A 23,897-nucleotide genomic window follows, 5' to 3' on the forward strand; every position below is an offset into this window, starting at 1 on the left:
GTTAGCAGCTTACTCGCTGCTAGACGCTCACAGGATGTTGAGCGCTTGCTCACAGGGAGCAAGCTGCTCGCTACCTGCTAGTTTTGAAAATCGTAGTCGATTTTAAATCGGGTTCAGATCACGTCGATTAGCGACACTTTATTAACCCGTCACCGCGTTTGCTTTGAATTTCATTGAATTTCAAGTCTGCGGACATTCAGCGATCTATTTGACTTTTTTTTCCCCAGTGTCGATACAGACTGTATCCAACCTGACGCCGGCAATCAAACAAAGCGACCCCCCCAAAAAGACCAAACCCGGAAACAAAAGCCATTTCGAGACGTGTCATTGGACAATAACGGCAACCACGTCATGCATGTCGGAGCCCGAGCACGGCCGCCCGCTCGGGTTGGCGGAACCCAGAAGCTACACAAAGTTACCCGTTCAAAAAAAAAAAAGTGCTAAGAGTGCCAACGAGATTTGTTAGATTATTTTCTTCGGTTATTGACGAAATGCGACCTCAGCCCACCGTCAAACGCCTCGGGGTCAGCTTTCTGCTGCAGCTCTACAATACTAGCGTCCCATTGTGTGCGGTCTGAATGTGTAGCTACGGACACGCGTTTGCAAATCGCTTTTTTTGGGACTCATGTACGGCGAGTGTCACAACACAGCCAATGGAGAGGCCCGCCGTTTACAGATCACGCACGTGGACGCGTTTCACCATGTGGATACAAATCAATGTACACCTTTGCAGATTTTTGCCACGTCACGCATTTGTAGATTCTCGTTCCGCATTTGTGACCGTGGTTACGGATACGGATTCTTTTGACACATTTGTGGATTGAAATACGCATTCGTAAATGCTTTTGCTCCATTCATGGCCGCATAGAAAGCGACCGGTGACTTATTCCAATTTATAGCATGGATTTTAAAGCCAGTCGCGGTTAAGGTTATTTTGAAGCGGACGAAATCACGTGAATTAGTTGCTTGAAAGCGAGTTAGTCGATTTTAAATTCGCCCATTTCAAGCGTCATCCATTTCAAGCGAGTCACGTCAGTTAGTCGACTTGAAGATAGCCGATTCAAAGAGTCACGTGACTCGGCCGTTGACACGGGGGCGGACGACCGTCTTCAATTGGCATCCGACCATCTTCAATTGGCATCCGACCGGGCAGCCGCTGGTAGGCGGCGCGCTGCTCGCTAACTGACGGATAGCAACTTGCCAAGCTAACGGGGGTCCCGTTTGCTGTGTGTGTGTGTGTGTGTGTGTGCGTGTGTGTGCGGGTGTGCGTGTGTGCGTGTCGTGCGTCTGTGTGCGGCAGCGAGGACGAAGCGGCGGGCGTTTACAAGGCGGCGCGTCATCTCAACATGACCGGTTCCGGTTACGTCTGGATCGTCGGAGAGAGAGAAATGAGCGGAAAAGCTTTGAACGATGCGCCGGACGGTATGGAACACGTGGCGCTTTTCTTCCGCTTCCCGTCTCCGTTTTGCTTCCATTCAATTTGTTCCCTCCGAATGCGTCCACGCATACTCGCCGAGATGGCATCCAGCTACGTTAGCAGGCGGATGCCGAAGAGCTGCTCGCCTACCGTCAAGCTCCCCGAGTAAATGTTGGTTAAATCGCTTTGACCGGCCCCTAGTGGGTATGCGTGAAAATGTACGCGGATGAATTGATTTGCACCAGAGCGGCGTTGTCAGACGCATCTTCTCAAGATGATTCCAGTGATCTAAATGTCATTTTGCATCTTGGAAAAGGAGAAAGTTGTGACTCGTGACAAAGGCAGCCATTTCTGGCCAATGCCAAGTCAGCGGGGGTCCACGTTTGACGTCCACAACTTTCTTCACCTCGATCCTATTTTAAAATCAGCTCGCCAAACACACAAAGGCGATCTTCGTTATTTCCGTGAATTCGTTGAGACATTTCAGTCTTTGCGTCAAACAATACAGGAGGTCAATCTTGGGATCCCCAAAATCAGCATCATATGAACGTTTTCAGATCCGAAGCAAAAGGGGAATCGGGTGGCCTCCCTTTAGTCATCACCGGGCGAATGTCAAGTCCAGTACAGCGAGGATAATGCCTCTTATTGCTGCGCATCATTTTTTGGAGTGGGTGCCATGCATCGAAAAAAGAAATTAGGAGTCGAGAATGAACGAGGTGCCCATAGGTTGTTAGTCTCCGCCGTAAGGGACGAAACCATTTACAGGTAAGAAGCATTTGGGCTCGGTGAAATTGGTGACATAGCCCACGGAAAATATGACTTCGGGTCAGAGCGAGGTCGCCAGAGACCCGGCAAACTGGGAGCCCCAACAAGTCCAGCAGTTGACTTCAAATTTGGCACAAGCCTAGAAAAAAGCGCTGGGTCTTAAGAATGGACATTTGGGTGTGAAAAAGATGGCCCTACTCACCTAAAGGTTTGGGCAAGGGCAAATGTTGTCGCCTGCTCCTCCTTCGGCGAAATTCCCAGGTGTTGATTAAAAGCTGGACACACGTCATGATTCCCTAGCGCTGAGCCACGACGTCAACGCTGCGGAAAACGGAAACACTCCTGATGCGCAATCGTGAGTGTGGCTCGTCCAGTGACGGCTTTTGACGGCTGCCAAGCGGCGGACTCGCACATCAAGCGTCTTTCTCTCGCGGCTGCATTAGCATGGCGCTCCTGTCCGTTAGCAGGTGCATGGTGACCACTAGCTAGTGGAGGCAACATAAAGCTAAATTGGCGAGTGGATGGCTGCCAGGCTAGCTGGCATCTAGCTAGCTACACTAGCAAGTGGAGAGTGGCTACATTAACATCTAGCTACATTAGCGAGGGGAAGCTGTGTAGGTCTGGAGAGCATTTGGACTGATTTTTCAAGAGTTGCAGAATCTGATGCTCTATAATATGATATATATAAAAAGGCTTAATAGTCTCGCTCACATTTTAGTCATCGCTGCGTGTGATACTTTTAGACCACTTTTAGTCACAAAAAGGTTTGAGTCTAGTTTTGGTCACATTTTTTTATGAATAATCATTTAAAAAAAAACACATTTATTTAATTAGAGTTCATCATCCCCACGTGACCAGTCGTCATGAAAAAAAAGCGGACGCAACGAAATCATTTCGGCGGCGTCACTGCTGACAAAAACAACGATGCGTCTAAGCCCGTCGGGCGAGTGTGGCCATTTTCCTTCCTCGTGGTTTTTCTTTTAGGCTGATCTCAAATCTTCAATGGTGCATCTCTGCCATCTACTGGGGCCTGGGCCTCAGTCCATCAGTCAAGTTGTTTCCAAGCTTGTCATTGAGGCTGAAAGCGGCCACCCTCGTTGAAAAATGGCAGCAAATGAGTTAGCATACAGCCACGTTAGCAAGTGGATATCGGCCAGGCTAGCTTGTCCCCTCATTAGTAAGCGATAGCGGCCAGGCTCGCATGTATTAGCACGTGGATAGCGGCCAGGCTAGCGTGTAGCCACATCAGCAAGTGGACAGCGGCTAGGCTAGCATGTAGCTTCATTAGCCAGTGGCTCCCGAGTCACCTGGCGTTGTTGTTGTTGTTGTTGCCAATGAGTGTAGCAGGCGCTTGCTACGGGTCACCGCTCACCGCCACTTGGATGGGAACATGAGAGCTGTGATGCGGGAAGCTAATGGCTAATTAGCTTCTTTGTGGCGCTGCGTGGTCTCTCTGCTTTGATGTTTTTTGCCGGTTGAAGGTTCAAACATGCCAATCATGTTTGAACGCGTCAATCATGTTGCGCGTGCGTGTGCCTTTCACTGTTCTAACATCTTTTGTTTGTGTCATCTTCTTTAGCTTCTTTCTCCTCACCGCCGCCGCCTGTCTGCCTGTTGTCGTGTTAACGCCGGCGAGGGCGGGGGCTCCAATACAGTGACCCCCCCGTTTAGGGCGCGGGAGACGCCGCAGACCCCCGCGATAGGACAAAATCGTATCCCCCCCAAATGATTTGCCCCCCTCGCACGCGCCTCGACATCCGAGCGAGACAACTTGGGAGTGTGTGGAGGCGCCAGTCGTCTCTTTTGTCTTTGCGATCGGAGTGCTGCGCCACGCGCCAGTGAACGCAAGCCAACTCGCCTCGCCTCGCCACGAGTCGCCCGGGGCCACCGTCGCGGCTCACCGCTTTTCTGGCTTTGGTCAGGTGACGTCGGCGAGCTGAGCCCGTCCTCGACTTGCGACGTCATCGTCGGTCGACAGCGAGTGGCAAAATGGCCGCCCCCTCCGATGGATCAAAAGTCGGGCGCCTTTTGCCGCCTCGTTGACTTTCCACAAAGGCGAGAGTCATCGCATGCACGCGAGTTGGGGGCGCGACGAATATATGATTGGAAAGGACATATTTGACCAGACTCCCCCTCTAAGGGCTGAAGCGTGCTTTCTTCAAACTGGTCACGTGTCACTCCCAGTTCAAGTTTAGGCGCAAACTGACACACACAAAACCAAAAACAACTCAACTTGTTTTATTGTCACTTCAAAAATGTTGGGCCGAACCACATAGTTTAGTCGAAGCTGAGTGCGTTAGCTCCATGCTAACAAATTGCCAAATCAGCATTGATGTTGCACGGGGGGTTCACTGTAATAATGTTTGCCGGTGGGGGGCGGGGGCAGACCTCTTATGTTGCCACGGCGATGTCATTGTCTGAGCAAACAAACGCCGGTAAGACAACGCCGACGCTTCTCACTCCGCCATCGGTCGGCCCGGCCCGCGCCCGCTGCGACGTGGTCCAAGTCGGCAAGACACACGCGCGCCGCTCACACGCGTTCGCCGGTTGACGACTCACACGTGACCACACCTGGCAAGGACGTACCACTGACGTGTCGCCGTGTCAGCAAGCCGGCGGTCGACTCAGTGACGCATGACGATCGCGTGACAAGTCGTCACGTGTGACGACAAGCCCCCACGTGTGACGACAAGCCCCCACGTGTCGACGACAAGCCCCCACGTGTCGACGGGTTGTCAAGTAGTGACACGCTGACGACCATGTGACGACACGGTAGCACACGTGACAACCGTACGAACCGGTCGCCTCGTGTTGTCAGCGAGTCGTCACGTGACGACTTTCCGCATCTTTTTTTTTTACATGTTGTCACGTGTCAGCGAGTCGTCACGTGACGACTTTCCGTATCATTTTTTTTTTTACATGTTGTCACGTGGCAATGAGTTGTCATTGTCACATGTCAACAAGGTTTCACGCGTCAGCAAGTTGTCTCGTTTCAAGGATGATGCGTGGTCACGTGTCAACGATACATCACCCGACAACTGTTTGACACAAGGCGTGTTAACAAGTTGCCATGTCATGTTTCAACTCCTTGTCACGTCTGAAGGAGTTCTCACGTGTCAGCAATTTGTGCCATGACAAAAATGACGCATGGTCACACACATGCCGGCAAGTCGCCACGTGTCAACAAGTTGCCACGCCTTCTCACGCGGCGAATCATCAGGTGGCCACGTGTCGTCTCTTGTCAGCAAAGTTGTCACGTGTCCATGAGTTGTCATGCATTGTCATGTCACGCATCACTCTGTTTGGATACGTGGTCGCGCGACACGCGTCGTATGAGGGAGTGTCAGCCGTTTGCGTGTGCTGAAAGTGTCTTGACAAGGAAGGCCCGGCTTCACATCCTTTCACATGACAAGCTTCTTCAAGTGGACCTTTTTTTTTTTTTTTTCCCTCAAAGCTCCCCCGACTGTTGTCTGAGGTCACGTGACCACCCAACGCGCTAATCTGAGGAGGCGGGCTCACCTCCTGTCAATCACAACACGGGACGCCACGCGACAAACACAACAAGAAAGTGTGTCCGGCCCAACCCAGATCCAAATTGTAGGCCATTCCTTGTTCAGAGACCTTCAGTGTACTCGACACGCGTGACCTGCTTCACCAGACACATGACGAAGATGGACCGCAAAGAAGTTAGCTTAGCTTTGCCTCGTAGTTAGCATTGCAGCCATTATTTGCCGCCAAAAGGAACGCTTCAAAACAGCATTATAGCTCTTTTTTGCACAACACTGTTAGCAGCATGGCTCAGTGGTGGAGCGGTGCTCTCCCAAGGCAGAGCTTGCGGTTGCGGGTTCGACCCCCAGCCACTCTGACCGTGTCGAAGTATCCTTGAGCAAGACACCGAGCCCCCAGTTGCTCCCGATGCCGCGTCATCAGTCGCTTAACGAGGTACGCTGGGAAGCGCTTTGAGTGCCGAAGGTAGAAAAGCGCAAGCATGTGGACAGCCCGTTTACTTTTAGCTGGTGTTTCCAGCGAGCAAGCTAGCAAGCAGTATTAGCCAGTTTTGTCTGTAATTTCAATGGGAAATGCTAACAAAGGTTGCTTGCGTTAGCGGGTAGCGTGTATGCGGGATGTAGCGTCCGACAGTTTTGTGACGTGTTCTCTATGCCGAATGCTTGCGCTGTTAGCCGGTCGTTTCAGTCAGTTGGACTTGCTCACTACGTTAAGGTGTTTTTTCATTGGGTAATTGCTAACATTGGATGTTTGAACACGTTTCAACAGGTCTTTCCCATCGTTTGCCACTTTTAGTGCTTCTGTTTTTATTTAGGGGAGTCCTAGCAGTGTTAGCCAGTAAGGCTGCACCATATTGGCAAAACATGCGATATGGATGTTGACTGTAGCGATATCGATATTATTGCCATATTTCGCATGTACCTAAAGAAATGACATTTGAGTTATCTAATGACAGAAGCATTTTTTTTTCATTGGGTGGCGATGCGCATTTAAGTTTGGATCCGAATTCAGATAAACGCCGACAGTTCCAGAAGAAAATGATGGCACGGCTTTGCCATATGCACATTGCGTGAGCCAATGTGGCGTTATCGATACATATATCGTCGATATATTGTGCGGCCCTATTAGCCACTTTTAGTCATTGGTGAATGCTCAACACTTTTAACAGCTGTTTTCTTTGGGGAATGCAAAGAGAGTTTGCCAGTGGCTAGTGTTCACTGTGTTAGCCAGTTTGACGTGTTTTCTATGATGAATTCTAATGACGTATGCCACTTGTCGTCAGTGGTGCACACTCATTTGTGTTCCAACACTTTTAGCACGAGCTAATGCTAACAGTGGGGCACATTCTCCCGTTGGCACTCAAGTCAGCTTCATAGGCGCTTTTCTTGCGCACTTTCAAGGTTTGCCGATTCTCCCGCCCGGTCGTCAGTCGCCGTCACCGGCTGTGAAATGAGTCCAAACGTGCAATCTGATGTTTTGCCTGCGAGAGGCGATAGAACTTAGTACAGCTTCCGGAGTGCGCAAGACAAAAGACGCTTTGGTCTCTGGGAGAATGGCGCACCGGCAGATTTGTCAGGGAACGCCCTGATTTCTCAGTCAGACTGCGTACATTTCACGACGCGGTGCCTAAGTGGCACTTTGAAGTCGGTGGCAGTAACTGCGCGGCCCAAAAGGTGCGCAGTAGCGCTCCTTTTCTTTTGTTGATCACCGTCTTCGTTGAAAGACAATTCTCAAGTGACAGCGAAAGCGCATGAAAGTCCTGCTCCCAGAGGAACCCTTTGGATTTTGCCTTTTTTTTTTTTTTTTTTATAAGTAGCACGCATTTTGTGACTTTAGCACACGGGAGAATATGGCTCACCGTGAGGCGGTTTTGACAGGCGTCGTCTTTGGCTAGTACTGTTTGCCAGCAGCTCTCCTGCTATTTTCTATGGGCCATGCTAACGGCGTGTGTACGCTAACAGTATTTCGCCGCTGTCCTGTGAAAAACACTTATCTCCAATTTTGGAAACGTTTTCAATTTTCACTTTATTGCGATGTCTGTAACGCGGAAACGTGATTCATGTAAAAATAAGAAAATGAAAAAAAATGGAGAAGTGTTTTTCACATGACAGCGACAATTTGCCACTTCATCTTGTCTTTCATTAGGCAATGCTAACGGAGCTAGTTAGTTTCAAGTTTGCAGTCGCCAATGTGACTGGTGAAGACAATTTGTTCCGTTTTTTAATTAACAAGCGGCTGTGAACTCCCAGCATGCGTTTTGGTGCCTGGAGTGGCTCAACCTGTAATTAAGGACATGGGTGTAATTAGCATGTGTGGGCGCGCGGGCATGCGTGCGTTATGAGGACACAGTTAGCGCTCTGTCTGCGTGCGTGTGTGTGTAACTCGTGTGCGTGTGCGTGCCGGTTAGGCCTGCTGGGTCTGCAGCTGATTAACGGTAAGAACGAGTCGGCGCACATCATGGACGCCGTGGGAGTGGTGGCGCAGTCCCTGCAGGAGCTTCTGGACAAAGAGAACATCACGGAGCCTCCGCGAGGATGCGTGGGCAACACCAATATCTGGAGGACCGGACCCCTCTTCAAAAGGTGCGCCCCTATACTTCACCCAAACTACCCCAGATAACAACACACATTGGTGTGAACAAAATAACAACAAAAGCGCTTCTAAAAAAAAAAAAAAAAAACCTAGCGAACTCAAACTACATTTTGTTTACATTGTGACCTCTTTTTATTCTGCACTAGACAAACTCTACACACATATGTATGCATATGTCAATATCCGTATATATATATGTATAGCGTGTGTGTGTATGTATATATATATATATATGTATATATATATATATATATATGTATGTATATATATATATATATATATGTATGTATATGTATGTATATATATATATATATATATATATATGTATGTATATATATATATATATATATATATATATATATATATATATACATACACACACACACCCACACACCCACACACCCCCACACACACACACACACACCCACACACACACACACACACACACACACACACACACACACACAGACAGACAGACAGACAGAGCTGGGCATTTTATAAAAAATTGAGCGTCCATTATTCGTCATCCGTCTGCAGCGTGGCTACCCTTCCGTCGTCCGTCATTCGCCTTTTTTCCGGGGGGGGAGAAAGATAGTAGCCGTTTATAGGCTGGTCCGCCTCTAATTTTAAACTGGCGACTTTCACTAGATATAGACTATATGTATCCTTTTTTGTTTGCGTGGACTAGAGTAGCTGTCTCCCTTTTGATTTGATTGGGTTTCATGTGCAAAACAGCAAAATAAAGTATTTGTTTCAAACGCGTTCTGGCTGTCACAGCGCCGTTCCAGCATGGCGTGTGGCTTTTCTTGGCGTTTAGAACGCGAGCCACTCGTAAGGCACCAAACGCTCTCTGACGTTGCACCCTAGTCGAACATAATATGGTTGACCGCCGCGGATTGGCACATTTGTGGATTTTCGTTCCCACATATTTTCACTATTGGCGGCGGTCGTCACGGTGACGTTGTACGTGGTCGCCAGGGTGCTGATGTCATCAAAGTACGCCGAGGGCCTGACCGGTCGCATCGAGTTCAATGACGACGGCGACCGGCGCTTCGCCACGTACAACATCCTCAACTACCAGCAGAAGCCCGGAAGACTCGTTCAGGTCGGAATCTTCAACGGATCGCAGGTGGGGGACCATCCACACGCGGGCGCGCACACACACACGTGATTACACGTGACGAGACGCCATCAAGTCTTGCTTGATACTTGTGCGTGTCAGGTGGTGATGAACCCGCAGAGGAAGATCATCTGGCCCGGCGGGGAAACCGAAAAGCCAGTCGGCTACCAGATGTCAACCAAACTCAAGGTTTGCTCAGCGGCTGGCGTGCCAACAGGCTTTCGTGCAAACATGCCGTCATGTGCTGACATTCGAATGTTCAAACACGCCCATGTGCTAGCATGTTCCTGTGCGAATGTACTCATGGGCTAACGCGCGACTTGTACAAACACGCTAGCATGCGAATGTGCTAGTTTGTGTGCTAATGTGCTAACATGCTAATGCAGCAACCACCGGGACGCTTTGGACCGGGCTGCGGCAAACCGGCACCGCCGCGGAAGGCGAGTTGTCTCCGTCGCGTAATGCTCCAATGAAATGGTAGCATCTCCGTCGCGTAACGCTAATATTAAATGCACAAGCTAGCAAATGAGTAAAACAAACAGACGTACAGGGCACCACTCGCACTCGCTCGCACCATATCCCCAAAAATCTACCCCCCCCCCCCCCCCCCCTCCAGCTGACGGTGAATAGTTATGGGGCCGGGCCGCGAACGGTATGGACTTGTATGAACCGGTCTGTGGCAGAAAAAAGGTTGGGAGCCACTCATGTGCTAAAGTGCTAATTTGCTGACGTAATTGTCAGCTAATGTGTTCAAGTGCTACTCTAGCTAATGTAGCAACGCTCTTAACTTATGCATGCGCTAAAGTGCTAATGCTAACGTAAAATGCAAATTTTCCAATGTACTAATATGTTAATGCGTGAACACAGCAATGTTGTACTGTGCTAAGATGCTAATGCACACGTGCAGATCGTGACCATCCACCAGGAGCCGTTTGTGTACGTGAAGCCCACCAAAGCGGACGGAACGTGTAAGGAGGAATACACGGTCAACGGAGTTCTCATCAAGAAGGTTATCTGCACTGGGCCCAACGGAACCATCCCAGGTCTCGCTCGCTCGCTCGCTCGCACGCTCGCACGCACGTCCACGTCCACGTGTAGGACGTGTGCACAGGGTTAGCGCTCTATGTGCGCGTTTCAGGTCAGCCGACGGTTCCTCAGTGTTGTTACGGCTTCTGCATCGACCTCCTCATCAAGTTGGCCATGAGCATGAACTTCACTTACGAGGTTCACCTGGTGGCGGATGGGAAGTTTGGAACACAAGAGAGGGTAAGCGGCGGCTGCGCCATGCGTGCTTTGCAACACGCGTTCAAAAAGAAAAAAAAAAACCCTACATACGCACGTATACGCTTTTACATCCATATTTCAGGTACACATCACGCAACAACTAACAGCATCTCGTATGTATCATTGATATACATGCATTATGCATCTTTACAAACATGTATAATGCATGCCAACATGTATTATACATGCTTATACGTGATACATGATTTGACCTGCTGATTGAATGCATCAGGGGTCTTTGTTGCCATAACGACACCGTCTCACAGGAGGGTCTTTGTTGTCATGGCAACATGTTTCCTTGTTGCCGTGCCCACACCTTGTCGAGTCATTGGACTTGTTGCCGTGACAACACCGCGTCCCATCGTTTGCTTTGCCTTGTCGTTTTCCCCCTTTTGTTTTGATTTTTTTTAAATGTATTATTCCTTTCTCAAAACATTCGAGGGACCGTTGCAAATGTCACCTGTTTTGTTGTGGACTTTGATGGTTATTTGCTGTGAACCGTCATGTGTGGGGACATTGGCTGCCGACCTTTTGTTGCTTGTTGTTTTTGAGGAAGTTGTACCGTCTGTTTGTGAATAATTATTTATTTTTGTTTATTGAATACAAATTTGAATGATCAAAAAAGGACCCCAAAAAAGGGTCCGTGCCGCCCAAATCCAATTTTTCGGGGTGCATATGAACGGTGAAAAGTGTGCCATGTGTTTGACATCTCTTTACTGGCTTGCAAAAGGAGCGGCTGCGATTTTGGCCATGCGGGGCGGCGACGCATTCTTGCCGCCCGCCGTTCAGGCCCGTTTTGCGGCGGGTGGCTTGCTACAAATACAGCCCAGTGGCCCAAGCCCACCAGCCACACGTTGCCGCCCAGGGTACGGGTGTGCCCCGATTTTGCAAAGTGCTCCGTGGCCCCGCCCCCTCCGCGCCGCAATTCAGCGCGGGTTTGGAAACCGAAGACATTCGACGAAATTCCTGCGCCCATAAAATGTTTCCTCAAGCGTAAATATTGAATCATCACAAAGCGTGCGATTTTCGATCGTCAACGGCAAACTTGGCGCCGCCAAACGTCGGTGACGTCACCCGAAGTGTCCCAATGCTTTTTGTGCAACCGGCGCCCTCGAACCCTCCCTTGGTGCACTCTGACTGCGTGCGCGTGCGCTTCAGCGGGGACCGTCGGGTGCGAGTGTGGCGATTGGCATTGGGCTTCTGCGTATCATGTGCCCAAGGTTGAAATGGCACCAAAATGTACCCGAGCGATGCGCGGAGGTCCGTTCAAGTCACCGGCAGCCGCGTCATCTCCCTGGGGGGGGTTGGGCTTAGCTGGAAAAAAAAAAAAAAAAAAAAAAAAAAGGGCACGACGCCGCCTTTTGGGCCATTTGCAAGCCAGCCCAATCGGCACGAAAGAGCCATGTTGACACATGTCGCTTAGCAAGCGCGCGTGTTTGCGTCCGGCGCCGGCGTAGGTCAACAACAGCAACAAGAAGGAGTGGAACGGCATGATGGGCGAGCTCCTGGGGGGCCTGGCCGACATGATCGTGGCGCCCCTCACCATCAACAACGAGCGCGCTCAGTACATCGAGTTCTCCAAGCCCTTCAAGTACCAGGGACTCACCATCCTTGTCAAGAAGGTAGGACGCCGCCTCGCCATGGCGACCGGGCCAGGCCAGACGGGGACGAGGTCGAGGTCGAGGTTGAGGTCGAGGTCGCTTTGCTTTGTGTGCGCGCAGGAAATCCCTCGCAGCACACTGGACTCCTTCATGCAACCTTTCCAGAGCACCTTGTGGCTCCTTGTCGGCCTGTCGGTCCACGTGGTGGCAGTGATGCTCTACCTATTAGACCGATTCAGGTAGGAAGGCGCCAAAGGTGCCCTGCCGGCCAAAGCCCAAATGAGCTTCCCATCTGCGTGATTGTCAGCCTTGCTTTAAAAACGCCAAAGAAACCAGAGCCCGCTTCACCGTTTTAGGAAGCAAAATAGGAAAGCAATTTGGAGTCCACAATTACAAGCACTGCAGAAAAAGAAGAAAGGGAAGATACTTGGCAATGTATTTTGTTTCTCAAAGATTGTTTGGGTCTTGTTTTCAACGTCATGACAAGGAGCATTGTTTATTTGCCTCTTTTCACTCGTGTGGCCACTAGCGGGGGCCGCTAGCGGGGCCCGCTAGCGGGGGCCGCTAGCGGGGCCCGCTAGCGGGGTCCGCGCGCTTAGTCGGGCGGGGCCACTAGCGGGGGGGCGGCGTGCCGAAAGCCCACCGCGGCCTGCTGCTCTACGTTTGTCCTTTACGCATCAAAGCAAATCCAAAGTCAGACGAATCCACAAAGTGGAGCAGCACAAGCTGGACTCTGATCGGTCAGCCACGTCGGAAACGTGGCCTGAAATCCCCCGTAGCGCCATCCTGCCATCCGAGCCATTCAGGTGGACGCCTTTTTTTTTCTTTTTTTTTTTTGCTCTGCTCATGCTGGACATATGAGAGCTGGGCGGGGCTTCAAGCTCTTCAGCGCCTAAAACAAGCTGAGCCTTTCAGTGCGCTAGCGTAATGCTAATGCCCAATGTTGTGGCGCTTGAACAGCTGCTCCACGGCCAGGCGTTGAAACTTTGCAAACGGTTTCAAGCTGTTTTCTGAGGTCACCCAAAGAGTACCAAACAATCCATTTTGTTCTGTGTTGCTCGTTTTCGGGCTCAGGAAAAGAAGCCCTTGAATTTAACGATCAATGGCTTGTAACGGACGAGCCCTCCCCAAATTCGACAGTTCAACGCAGGTTCCGCGGTCGGCCCCGGTATTATTCGATGCTCTTCCCCGTGCGTAAAGAGTATATGCCGGGGCGGCTGGGCTCATTGGTCGTCTCGTGGCCTCGATATCCGTCCCTTGTGACCGTGTGGAAGTTCCCTCCAGCAAGATGGCGAAACCCGAGTCGCCCGCGATGCCGCGTCATCGGGAGGTGGCTGAAGAGTCGCTCTTGAAGGGCTTAGTGTCTTGTGTCGTTTTATACAACCGAAGGCCCGTTCGGCGGATTTTGCCTGTCTACCTGTGTTGCCGCACACCGTGCCACCAGCTACGCGCCATTTGCTTTGCCCAGCGGTGGCATTTTGCCTTCGGCGTCAGCGGAGGCTCTTTAAACAGCCTTGACGTTTAGTCTATGCTGCTTGCCGCCCAAAAAGGGATGCTAGCCGCCGTAGTGCGGACCCAGCCATTCGGGCAACGACGCGCGCGCGCGCGACGGTGGCGCTCCACCTGTCCGAGGGCTCGGTCACTAGCGTGTGCCAAGGCGTGCGTGGTCACGTGCGTGCGTTTGTGTGCGTTTGCGCGCGTGTGTGTGTGTGTGTGTGTGCGCGCGCAGCCCTTTCGGAAGGTTCAAAGTCAACAGTGAAGAAGAAGAAGAAGACGCCCTCACCTTGTCCTCAGCCATGTGGTTCTCCTGGGGAGTCCTCCTCAATTCCGGGATCGGAGAAGGTGAGGCCGGCGTGTTGTCCCGGGGCGTGTCGGAGGCGTGTCTGAAGGCCCAAACCCCGCCCCCTCTCCCGCAGGAGCCCCCAGGAGTTTTTCGGCGAGGATTCTGGGAATGGTGTGGGCGGGCTTCGCCATGATCATCGTGGCGTCGTACACGGCCAACCTGGCCGCCTTCCTGGTGCTGGACCGGCCTGAGGAGCGCATCACTGGCATCAACGACCCCAGGGTCAGCGCACGGCCGCCCTCCTCTCCGCTCCCGGTGGCGTCCGCTCGTCGGCGCGCCGGCGAGCCCTCGCCTTCGCCTTCGCCCTCGCCCTCGCCCTCGCCCTCGCCCTCGCCCTCGCCCTCGCCCTCCCCCTCCCCCTCCCCCTCCCCCTCCCCTTCCCCTTCCCCCCCGCCTCCACGTCATCGTCATCCCACGTTCATCATCGTCATGTCCCCGTCGTGCTCACGCCAGGGTAACGTCTCCATTTTTCACCTTTGCCTTTTGTGTGCGCGCCGTCGGCATGTCGCTCTCGTGTCCGCGCATGTTTGCCATGCTGAGTGTGCCGTGCGCGTGTTTCGGCCGTGCGTTTGACGCGGGCCTGTCCCATGTCTTCCGTGTCCGTCCGTCAGCTGCGAAACCCGTCGGACAAGTTCATCTACGCGACGGTGAAGCAGAGTTCAGTGGACATTTACTTCCGCCGTCAAGTGGAGCTGAGCACCATGTACCGGCACATGGAGAAGCACAACTACGAGAGCGCCGCCGAGGCCATCCAGGCCGTCCGAGACAAGTGAGAACTCGCCCGCTCCTCCCGCGCCGCCCCACCCAATGACAAAAATGACAATACGTCACGACCGCCCGCCGTGCCTTATAGAGTCAATTCGAGCTCGGCCATTTCAGGTGGAATGCTGCAATTGGATTTGGTCTTCATTTTCAAATCTCCCGTCGGTCTCCGCACGATCCTTCGGGCTTGCCGAAGCCCCCGTCTTTCCAGCTAGCCTTTTTGGTCGGGCGGCTCCTTCTCGCGTCGTGACATTGCGCGGGTTCGCCGTCGCAATTGAGTATTGACAACGATTGAGAATCGAGTTTTTTTACAACTTCCCGAAAGAATTCAATTTCCTATGAAAAGCCGCGGGGCAAAGACAAACGCTTGGTGAGTTTGGAGCAAGCAAACGAGTTGGCGCCTGAAATGCCCCCGCTAGCATCACGAGAGGCGCTTTGGGATCAAGCTGCCGATGGATGGCGACGGCCCGCGACGCTCACTCGCGCCAGTGGCGCTCTTCTGGTCGCGGCGCGCGCACACGCAGGCCATTTTCTTGGCTTCAAGGTTGACGCGTTTCGAGAGGCCGAGTCGATCCATTCTTGTGTCCCGCAACAAGCCGACTGCCACCTGGGTTCCATCCAAGCAGTTCCGCGCGACGTGCGCACATTCCCCGGACCCCGAGGGGACGACGCGTCCACCGCCCAAGTCTTTTGTTGTGGACGTGGCCGTTTTTCCCGCTCGGGTAACGTCGACGCAGGTCCGTGAGGATTTTGGGCTCCCTGCGAGTACTCATTTCACGCCGGGTGGGGCCGGACAGCGCGGCGGCGAGCGTTGCGGCCTTCACGCGCGGCGGCCTCCCTCCGCCCCCCCCCCCCCCCACCCCAAGTCCTTCCGCACGTTGGTAAAGGCCGGATAAGACGCGTTTGTGGCTTGTGCCCGCTAGCAAGCTGCACGCCTTCATCTGGGACAGCGCCGTGCTGGAGTTCGAGGCCTCGCAGAAATGCGACCTGGTGACCACCGGGGAACTTTTCTTCCGCTCGGGCTTCGGCATCGGCATGAGGAAGGACAGCCCCTGGAAGCAGAACGTGTCGCTCGCCATCCTCAGGTGAGAGGGCCCCGCCCGCCCGCCCGCCCGCGCAGCGACCGACCGACCGACCGAGCCGGCCCGGGAAGCCCGGCCGGCCGCGCGCTAACCGAGCCGAGCCCCTCTGCGGCCCTTAGTTCCCATGAGAACGGCTTCATGGAGGACCTGGACAAGACGTGGGTGCGCTACCAGGAGTGCGACTCCAGGAGCAACGCGCCCGCCACGCTCACCTTCGAGAACATGGCAGGTGAGCGGCAAGGCGGCGCCTCTTTTCCCACGCGTCCCCCTCCTCTTGCGCTTGTCGTCGCCGGCGTTCAGGCGTGTTCATGCTGGTGGCGGGGGGCATCGTGGCGGGCATCTTCCTCATCTTCATCGAGATCGCCTACAAGCGCCACAAGGACGCCCGCAGGAAGCAGATGCAGTTGGCCTTCGCCGCCGTCAACGTCTGGAGGAAGAACCTGCAGGTGAGGACAAGCGCCGGCGTGGCCGGCGTGGCCGGCGTGGCCGCCGTGACCGCCGTGACCGCCGTCGTGACCGTGGGTGTTTTTCCTCCCCGCGCAGCCGTACCCGACCGACATCACCGGACAGATCAACCTGTCGGATCCCTCCGTCAGCACCGTGGTCTGAACGCCCGCGGCCACGCGTCAACGCCCGACACGTCCACCGCACGCACCGACCGCTCAGTGATTTGATTTGGCTAGCGTAAGTCTTGGAGCGTTTCCTGGTCATTTGTCGGGTGGGCGGAGCCGGCGGAACAGCAAGTGCCCCCCCCCCACCCCCCCCTCGCTACCAAACGCACACGAGTTCACTTCCCTCTTCATCGAGATCGGAATACGTTTGTAGGTCACACTGGGCCACCGTGAAACAGGAAGTGACATCGGCGGGACGTCCGCAAACCGTCTCCAACGATTCTTTGAGCAATATGGCAAAAGATCAACACCTGTTGTTAGCTTTAGCGCATTAGCTTCACATCACTGCCCGCCTGCTCCGCCTCCTAACGCTCCCACAGCATGCTGGGATTGATGATGTCATCAGACTTGTATTATGATGTCACTCCCTCTACCTCCGCACGCCAGTCGGCACCAGTTGACGTGTCGCCAAATGTTTTGAAGACGTTTGTTGCTTTTTACCGCCTTCACACCACTTTTCTTCGGTCTTGTTTTTACCATTGAGCGCGTCGGCCACATGTAGCATTTTCACCGAGCAGCTAAAGTTGGCATGCGTAGCGCCTTCTCGCGGCCCCTGGCGGACGCGGCAAAATGAGATGTTTGGATGTGCCGTGCCGGCGTTGCTTCAGAGCCGCTGGCGCTTGCTGCCAATGCGCTTTTCAACACTGGGGGGGTACTATCAAAATCCCAAAAGATCTACTGTCTTTAGATAGATTCTATACACACGCACACATATTCTCTCTCTATACACACACACCTAGTATGCTAAGTATTCAAGCCATAGTAGCATCCATCTTTTTCTTGTGATCGTGACGTGACGTGACGTGACGTGAGCTGCGCGCGATTTGAGTGAGAAGAAAAGATTTGCAGGATGCGTGATTGCCGGCAAACGGCCAGTGTGGCAAAGGTGACTTTTGGACGCGGCGAGGCGCACGCCAGAGCTCGTCGGATGAGGGCCGCCCAGCGTCGGTACTTGGATGAGTCAATTCCCTGACCATGACTCGTCGTTGACTCCGGAGGACAGCGCGGTAAAAAGATTTGGGGTTTTGGGGGCGAGGTCCTCTTTTTCCATTTGCGACTCATGGCCCTTGATCACGTCATTATCCGATCGTGCAGGGTGAGGAATTCCCGCCTCTTTGTGCTCATTTGCATATTTACGCAAGAGCGCAGAGGGGGAGGAGTCTGCTACACCAACACGTGCGGTTAATTCCGCAAGGATTGGGATGTGCGAAAGCAATGTGTTCACTGCTTGGCTTCATGCGTACGCACAGATTGACCCGTCGGCATTTCATTGACTTTTTTTTAATTTATTTTTTTTATTTGGTGCGTGCCAGGTTTTCTCGATTCGGCCGCACGGCGCGTTTCGGTACAAAAGCCACGCAAGTCTTTTGCTCCGCGAGGCGCCCGGACACCTTGTTCATTCTTGGCCGCTTGTTAGCTGAGCGGTTGCCAATGCTAAGTCAACTCCATGCCACATTGCGCTTCAAGGCACGTCCCGCGGGATAATCGGGGCTGTTTTTGTCCCGACCAAGGACGACAAACGACGGCTTATTGCGGGTCCGATGAGACGATGACGGCGTCTGAGGTGTGTTCCCGTTGCCGGTAGCCGCCTTTTTGGTGTGTGTGTGTGTGTCTTTTTTGGCCTAGCCACAATAAGAGCAGCTCATCAGCTCCTCCAACCAAATCCTGCTGGATTTTGCACCATCTCAGCTTTGATATTTCATGTGGACCAGCGACACGCATGAAATGAAAATGACGGAGCGCAAACGACGCGTTTGAACTCGCCGCGCGGTCCCTCGAAAGCTAACGGAATGCCTTTTGTCTTTCCGTAGCAACCGTACATGAGTAATCGAAACCAATCCTTCAAACGGGCCAAAGAACCAATTGGCGCGAATGAACGCAATATCTTCCCTACAACCCCGTGGCTGGCCAACAAGGTGCCTGATGGCCCATACGCAAAAAGAGCAGCGGCAGCAGCAGCACGAAACAGTGCGGCCGCAACACGGAGCAAAGATCGGAACGGCAATTGTCTCTTGCTAAAAGATTTTTACAAAACATCATGACAACGACAAGCAAGAATGCGGCCATGAGCAAAACCAAAACACGGCACGCACGGTGTTTTGTTTTGGGTTTTTTTTTTGGGGTACAAGGGACTTCTTGTCGCAGATCAACAATTCTCGTGTGCGTAGCAGGCCTTTCGTGACCATCAAATATGGACGCTCGCTCGTCGACCCTGCGGTGATGTCGTCAAATGTTTGTTTGCGCTTCTTCCTCTGCCGCATGTAGCATTTTCAGCTAGCGGCACTTTAGCATGTTGAGCCGCGCGTCTCGTACCAAACGCCCGCTCATGCGTCGCGCGCGGGCGGCTAATGCTGTTTGATCCGGCCGGCCGGCGCACTTTTGTTGTTGACCAATGTGAGAATGAAATGCTGAGTTTTTTTGACGCTAATTGTGCTAACGAAGCATATGGCTAACTTGTAGTGATGTCGTCAAAGGTTTTCAAGGCAAGACGATGTCGCGGTTCTTTGATGAGGATGTTTTTTGTTATTTTGTGATTTTTCACTTCATCCTAATTGACTACGGTTCAAATAAGCAGAGGTGGGCATTCGTCAGCGCTTTAGTCCGTCCGTGCGTTCTCGTCAGTATTTCAGGCCCGCCCCAGTCGGTCGGTCGGTCGGTCGGTCGGTCCGAGTCAGCCGAGCGGCGTCGAGCGCTCCCGACACGCGGCCAAATAAAGCAAAAAAATCCCATATGGTGTTGTCTAAGGTAGACAACACTATTTGGGATTTCAGACGCAATGACATGTGCCGCATATTGTTTTGAGTTCACCGATCACCAGGCCGCGCGTGTGCGTGTGTGGTGTTTTTGCTTGATATTTCTTCTGTTTGGCGGCGTCCCTGCTCGTGACGTGAAGATGACGTTCTCGACGTCGATTGGCCGTCGCCGACAAGGGACGGACCGGGAGCACGTGGGTGGGCCGGAAATACCGCCCAGAAGAGGCGGGACGGAAAGTCGACTAGATTCTAGACTCGGTAAAAGCGGGTCTAACTCTGCGCCAGTGGCCTCCGATTGCCCGCATCGCATCACGTAGGTGGCCGACTTGTTCATTCATCCGCAAGGGAGATCTTGCGCTTTTGAAACGCACCGATCAATCTCTCGCACCTCAGCCAGTCCAACCCTCGCCCCGGAATGGGAAAGAGGGCTGCGCGCTTCCATTGGCCGGGAGTCGGCTCCTCCCATCCAGCAACTGCGCAAACGCCCCCGTTACGCCCACTCCTACCTGTGCAAAGTCTCGGAAAATACCAAAAGAAAGAAAACTCCACCCGTGCGCACAGTCGGGCGCGGCGCTTTGTGCTCAACTTGCGCCCGGCGCAAAAATCGGCCGCTCGGTCTTTCGAACACACCGCTTCGTCTCTTATCGTCTCAGCTTATTGCCGACATAAAATGAAAAGCGCCGAAGACGGAAGGGCTACACGTCATATCGAAAACAAATATCGACATCGCGATATTGGCGCATGCAATATGCATATCGCAGACATGCAATAAGTTTCCTATGAATTTCTATGCTTTTGTCTGAATTTGACCAGTCTGATGCAAATTTAAATCACCATGCATCACCATCCGATTATTGAACATGATCTCAGCCAATTGCAAACATTTAGCTAACGATGTATTGAGCAGCCCTTATTTTCATCAAAATTGGACATCTTTTGTTGATAATACAAATGTCACTTCGTTAGGTGTATGTTAAATATCGCAAGAATCTCCATATTGCTGTGTTCAGCACCCACATCGCATCTGGCATGTTTTTCCAATATCGTGCAGTCCGAGTAGGCGCGCTAACAAATGGCAAAGATGTCACAGTGCAAACCTTCAAAGGACGAATATTCCGGCACATCAGCACAGCAACATATCGTCAGCCGTGTGGCACAATGGCCCGAGTCACATTGTTGGAAAAAAAATTCAGCAAGAGTCCACTTGCAACAGTTCAACCTTCGACCTCCAGGACTGCGAATCGACACACACTAAAAAAAGAAAAAAAACACCTTTTTTTGGGGGGGGGGCTGGGGGGGGGAAGCACATTTAAACACATTTTTTTGTTGTCATTTTGATAACGATCTGTTTTGCAGTCATGCGATGAGGCTCACATTGTACAGAAAAGATCCGTTGTCAGAATAATACTCCCGGACACATCTTTTTGCTACTCTACGAAAAACAAGCGAGAATACCGCAGTGTTACCCTCACGTTCTTCTTTGTGTCTTTTCATCCAATGTACACGTGCGCCACACCGTCCCCTGGTGGCCAAGAGAATCAACAGCCCATCATTATGGGGGTAACGATGGCTTTTATGACCGACACGACACGTGTCCGCATCATGCGGGCTAGCCCTTTGGCGCAAAACGATGCAATGCGATACGATAAAGGCCATTGTGGTACAATATTTTCATTCGGTAACAATGGCTAGTCTCTAAATAAACATGCAGCTTTTTTTTCATTGGATTTTACTTTAAAACCAGCTCAGCTTTATTGATTCCAAAATGTGAAAAGACAACCTTGAATTCTCTTTTGATACTCTAACTTCGCCTAAGATTTTGGTTCTTTTTATGCATTCAAGCATCAATGTAAACAAACCCTTTTGATAAAGCGCTTCATGGATGTGAGCAATATTCAACATTCTCTTCTGGCGAACAAAAAATACACACAAGTATTAAACTTCCGTATACACAACAACTGTATGTAGCAGGAAACAATTTTGCAAAAGGCTTGCATATTTCTCTTTCAAAATATCATTAGGTCCATTTTGAGAACACAGTTGTTTTGTTAATTATATCAATTCAGTCGATCAATAACTTTTAAAACACTGTCGCTGCAAAGTGTGGCCAACGTTGATGAAGCAGTTGCATCGTTACACCCCTAGCAGAACACAAAACTTTGTAGGTAGATTTGTAGGCCACTTGACAAAACAACCGCAGCTGGACATGAAAAATAAAAAAGTGCCAACCAAAAAACAAAAGTCATTCTTGCCGCAGGCAAGACGGTTGGAAATTGGAATCGTTTGGGGAAGGAAAGAAAAAAAAAAAAAGGGCTAAAAATGAGGCTTTCAAGCGGTGGAAAATGGAGCCCTTCCCCCTGCTCTCCCACACTCCCGGACAAAGCCACGCCCCACCCGACTGTCAATCCAATATCACTGTCACAACCTGGAAAATGAAAAGGGATGCGTTGTTTGAGAGATGTTTGAGCCGGCAGAATATATCCGCTTCAAGCCTCTGCCGACTGCAATACAGTATATCCCACTTTTCCGCGGCAAGGCGCAAAAAAGCGGCCGCGGCAGCACGAGGCCCCAGGACACACGCCGGCTTTCCGCAAATTCCACCCTCCTTCCTCTTTGGCTTTTGTCGCGTCTGACAACGAGGCGCTCCGAAGCGGCCGTGCCGGCGGGCCGTCTGAAGGGGAGCTGGGTTGTGCGGGATAACCGCGGCTCTGAAGTTGCTGTCTCGTCGGGGAGGCGTGACCCAAGGCGGACTTCAGAGTGCGTGACGCCGCGCCTTTTTCGAAACCTTTGAGGAGAGTAGCCTACTCAAATATACAAGAAGCTGACACTTGACGAGCAAAAAAGGGGTATCGGCACATCGCTAGTCCTTAGACCTGGACCAACTTCGGACCTGGTCTAACTCTAGACGGGAGCAACTTTGGCTTCGCTCTACCATCTTGAACTCCAGACGATAAGTCAATCAATTTGGAGGGCTGTCTTGTCACTTTTGAAATAAAAACACGGAAGCATTTCCGGGATGTCGGACTGATTTCCGAGATGATGACGACGACTCCGTATGCTGCGTTGTCCCCGTGTATCTTCCCCCTGGTGAAAAGACCTCTTTTAAAAGCTCGGCTATGCCAGCCACATTTCCCATCTTGCTCACTAACTTTTGCTCGCGAACATTTTGCTAAGCGCATTTCTTTTTTGACCACTCGCTAATGTAGCAACGCTTTGACCTTTAGCTCCGTGGCGTCACCGTGATTGACGTGAAGCGAGAACAGCAACACTGCGGCAAACGTTAGCACTGACGCGCTAATGCTATGTGCCGTCTTTGCATGATGTCATAGGCTGTGAGGGAGGCGGAACTCATGTAGAAAACTTTGGTGTTGTTTTTCTTTCTCCTTGTCTTGAAAACTGTGCAAATGGACTGTAAATCAATTATGTTCATGTGAAAATCCAAGTTTGTGACTGTAAACAATCATGTCCTTGTCAAAATAAACGTTTGTGACCGTAAAGAAATCTCGTCGGTGTCCAAATGAACGTTTGCGATGCGAAGCGTACTGCTTGTGTCTGAGTACTGCAGACAAAGCAACTATTTTTCCTCCCCAAAAAAGAGACTAGCAAAAGTTGCACAGTGGTGCTAATGCTAGCAACGTTCTTATTTCCTTTGGGGAGGGCTACAAAGATTGGGTTTGAGTAATACTCGGCGACGCAAATGTCCACTCGCATATACTGCGCACGGTATCGGCTGATCTCTTGACCGTTGCACACCGCTGTCGACAAAATGAGGCCTGCCGCTCATCTCTCCATCTGGGAGTCCGGACAAGGAGAGGCTGCGAGGAGTTGGCAGGTGGTGCACAAATGCTCACGTTGCATTTGACTCTCTGTGCTGCTTTTGTGCGAACTGACCGGAGTTACGCTTGCATTTTTGGGACCGTCCTGAATAATCGGATCAATTTTTAAACTTCAGCCCTCGATGGAAATACATTTAAGACATTCGGCCTTTCCAGTTTGGACAGCGCACAGATATGTGATGTGCGCAGAATGTTTGCCGTCAATGTTATTCATTAATGGCTACATTATGCCGCCGTCCCTGTGTGACCTCTGTGATCTTTGCTGCTGTAACAATGAACATTTCCCCACTGTGGGATCAATAAAGGCATTCTTATCTTATCTTATATGTTGTCAACCTTCTCTTCTTCATGTTGGCAACCTTTCAAATTCACTGTGTAAGATGTTCAAATCACTGGCCAAATTGGACTAGATTTTTAATGTTAGCGTTATTTCCTCTGGACGACGTAAGATGTAAAGATTGCGGACGGTTCATATTGAGGAAGTTAACGCGAGCCCTTTCTTCCCTTTCCTTGATGTCATTTTACATATGGAGATCTGATGTTGTGCATGTATACTGCTGTTTTCGATCAAGTCTTGAAAAAAAAAAATAAAAAAATGCTCATTTCACTGCTGTTCTGAAATCGACACGTGACGTCTGTCAAGTCCTCACGTCACGTCACGCCT

The 23,897-nt window shown here is 51.6% G+C and overlaps 1 protein-coding gene across 3 annotated transcripts in view; it reads left to right on the top strand.

The window, feature by feature from the left end:
- Nucleotides 1–23,557, top strand: part of grin1b (glutamate receptor, ionotropic, N-methyl D-aspartate 1b) — a 30,658-nt gene extending 7,101 nt beyond the window's left edge. For 2 of the 3 annotated variants that reach the window (XM_086031260.1, XM_086031261.1), the window contains 15 exons: nucleotides 1,301–1,422; nucleotides 8,097–8,271; nucleotides 9,260–9,410; nucleotides 9,504–9,590; nucleotides 10,309–10,444; nucleotides 10,540–10,667; nucleotides 12,143–12,307; nucleotides 12,407–12,525; nucleotides 14,016–14,128; nucleotides 14,203–14,351; nucleotides 14,741–14,898; nucleotides 15,815–15,976; nucleotides 16,093–16,202; nucleotides 16,274–16,419; nucleotides 16,517–23,557. In XM_086031260.1, coding sequence (XP_085887386.1) covers nucleotides 1,301–1,422; nucleotides 8,097–8,271; nucleotides 9,260–9,410; nucleotides 9,504–9,590; nucleotides 10,309–10,444; nucleotides 10,540–10,667; nucleotides 12,143–12,307; nucleotides 12,407–12,525; nucleotides 14,016–14,128; nucleotides 14,203–14,351; nucleotides 14,741–14,898; nucleotides 15,815–15,976; nucleotides 16,093–16,202; nucleotides 16,274–16,419; nucleotides 16,517–16,582 — 1,987 coding nt within the window. In that variant the 3' untranslated portion in view covers nucleotides 16,583–23,557. Of the gene's footprint in view, nucleotides 1–1,300; nucleotides 1,423–8,096; nucleotides 8,272–9,259; nucleotides 9,411–9,503; nucleotides 9,591–10,308; nucleotides 10,445–10,539; nucleotides 10,668–12,142; nucleotides 12,308–12,406; nucleotides 12,526–14,015; nucleotides 14,129–14,202; nucleotides 14,352–14,740; nucleotides 14,899–15,814; nucleotides 15,977–16,092; nucleotides 16,203–16,273; nucleotides 16,420–16,516 lie in introns of those variants that run through there. The other variant, XR_015086874.1, reaches the window with a different exon arrangement.
- The last annotated feature ends 340 nt before the right edge of the window (nucleotides 23,558–23,897 follow it).

Source organism: Filicampus tigris, chromosome 5, assembly GCF_054856515.1.
Source record: "Filicampus tigris isolate MCC_2025a chromosome 5, RoL_Ftig_1.0, whole genome shotgun sequence".
NCBI classification, from domain to species: Eukaryota; Metazoa; Chordata; class Actinopteri; order Syngnathiformes; family Syngnathidae; genus Filicampus; species Filicampus tigris.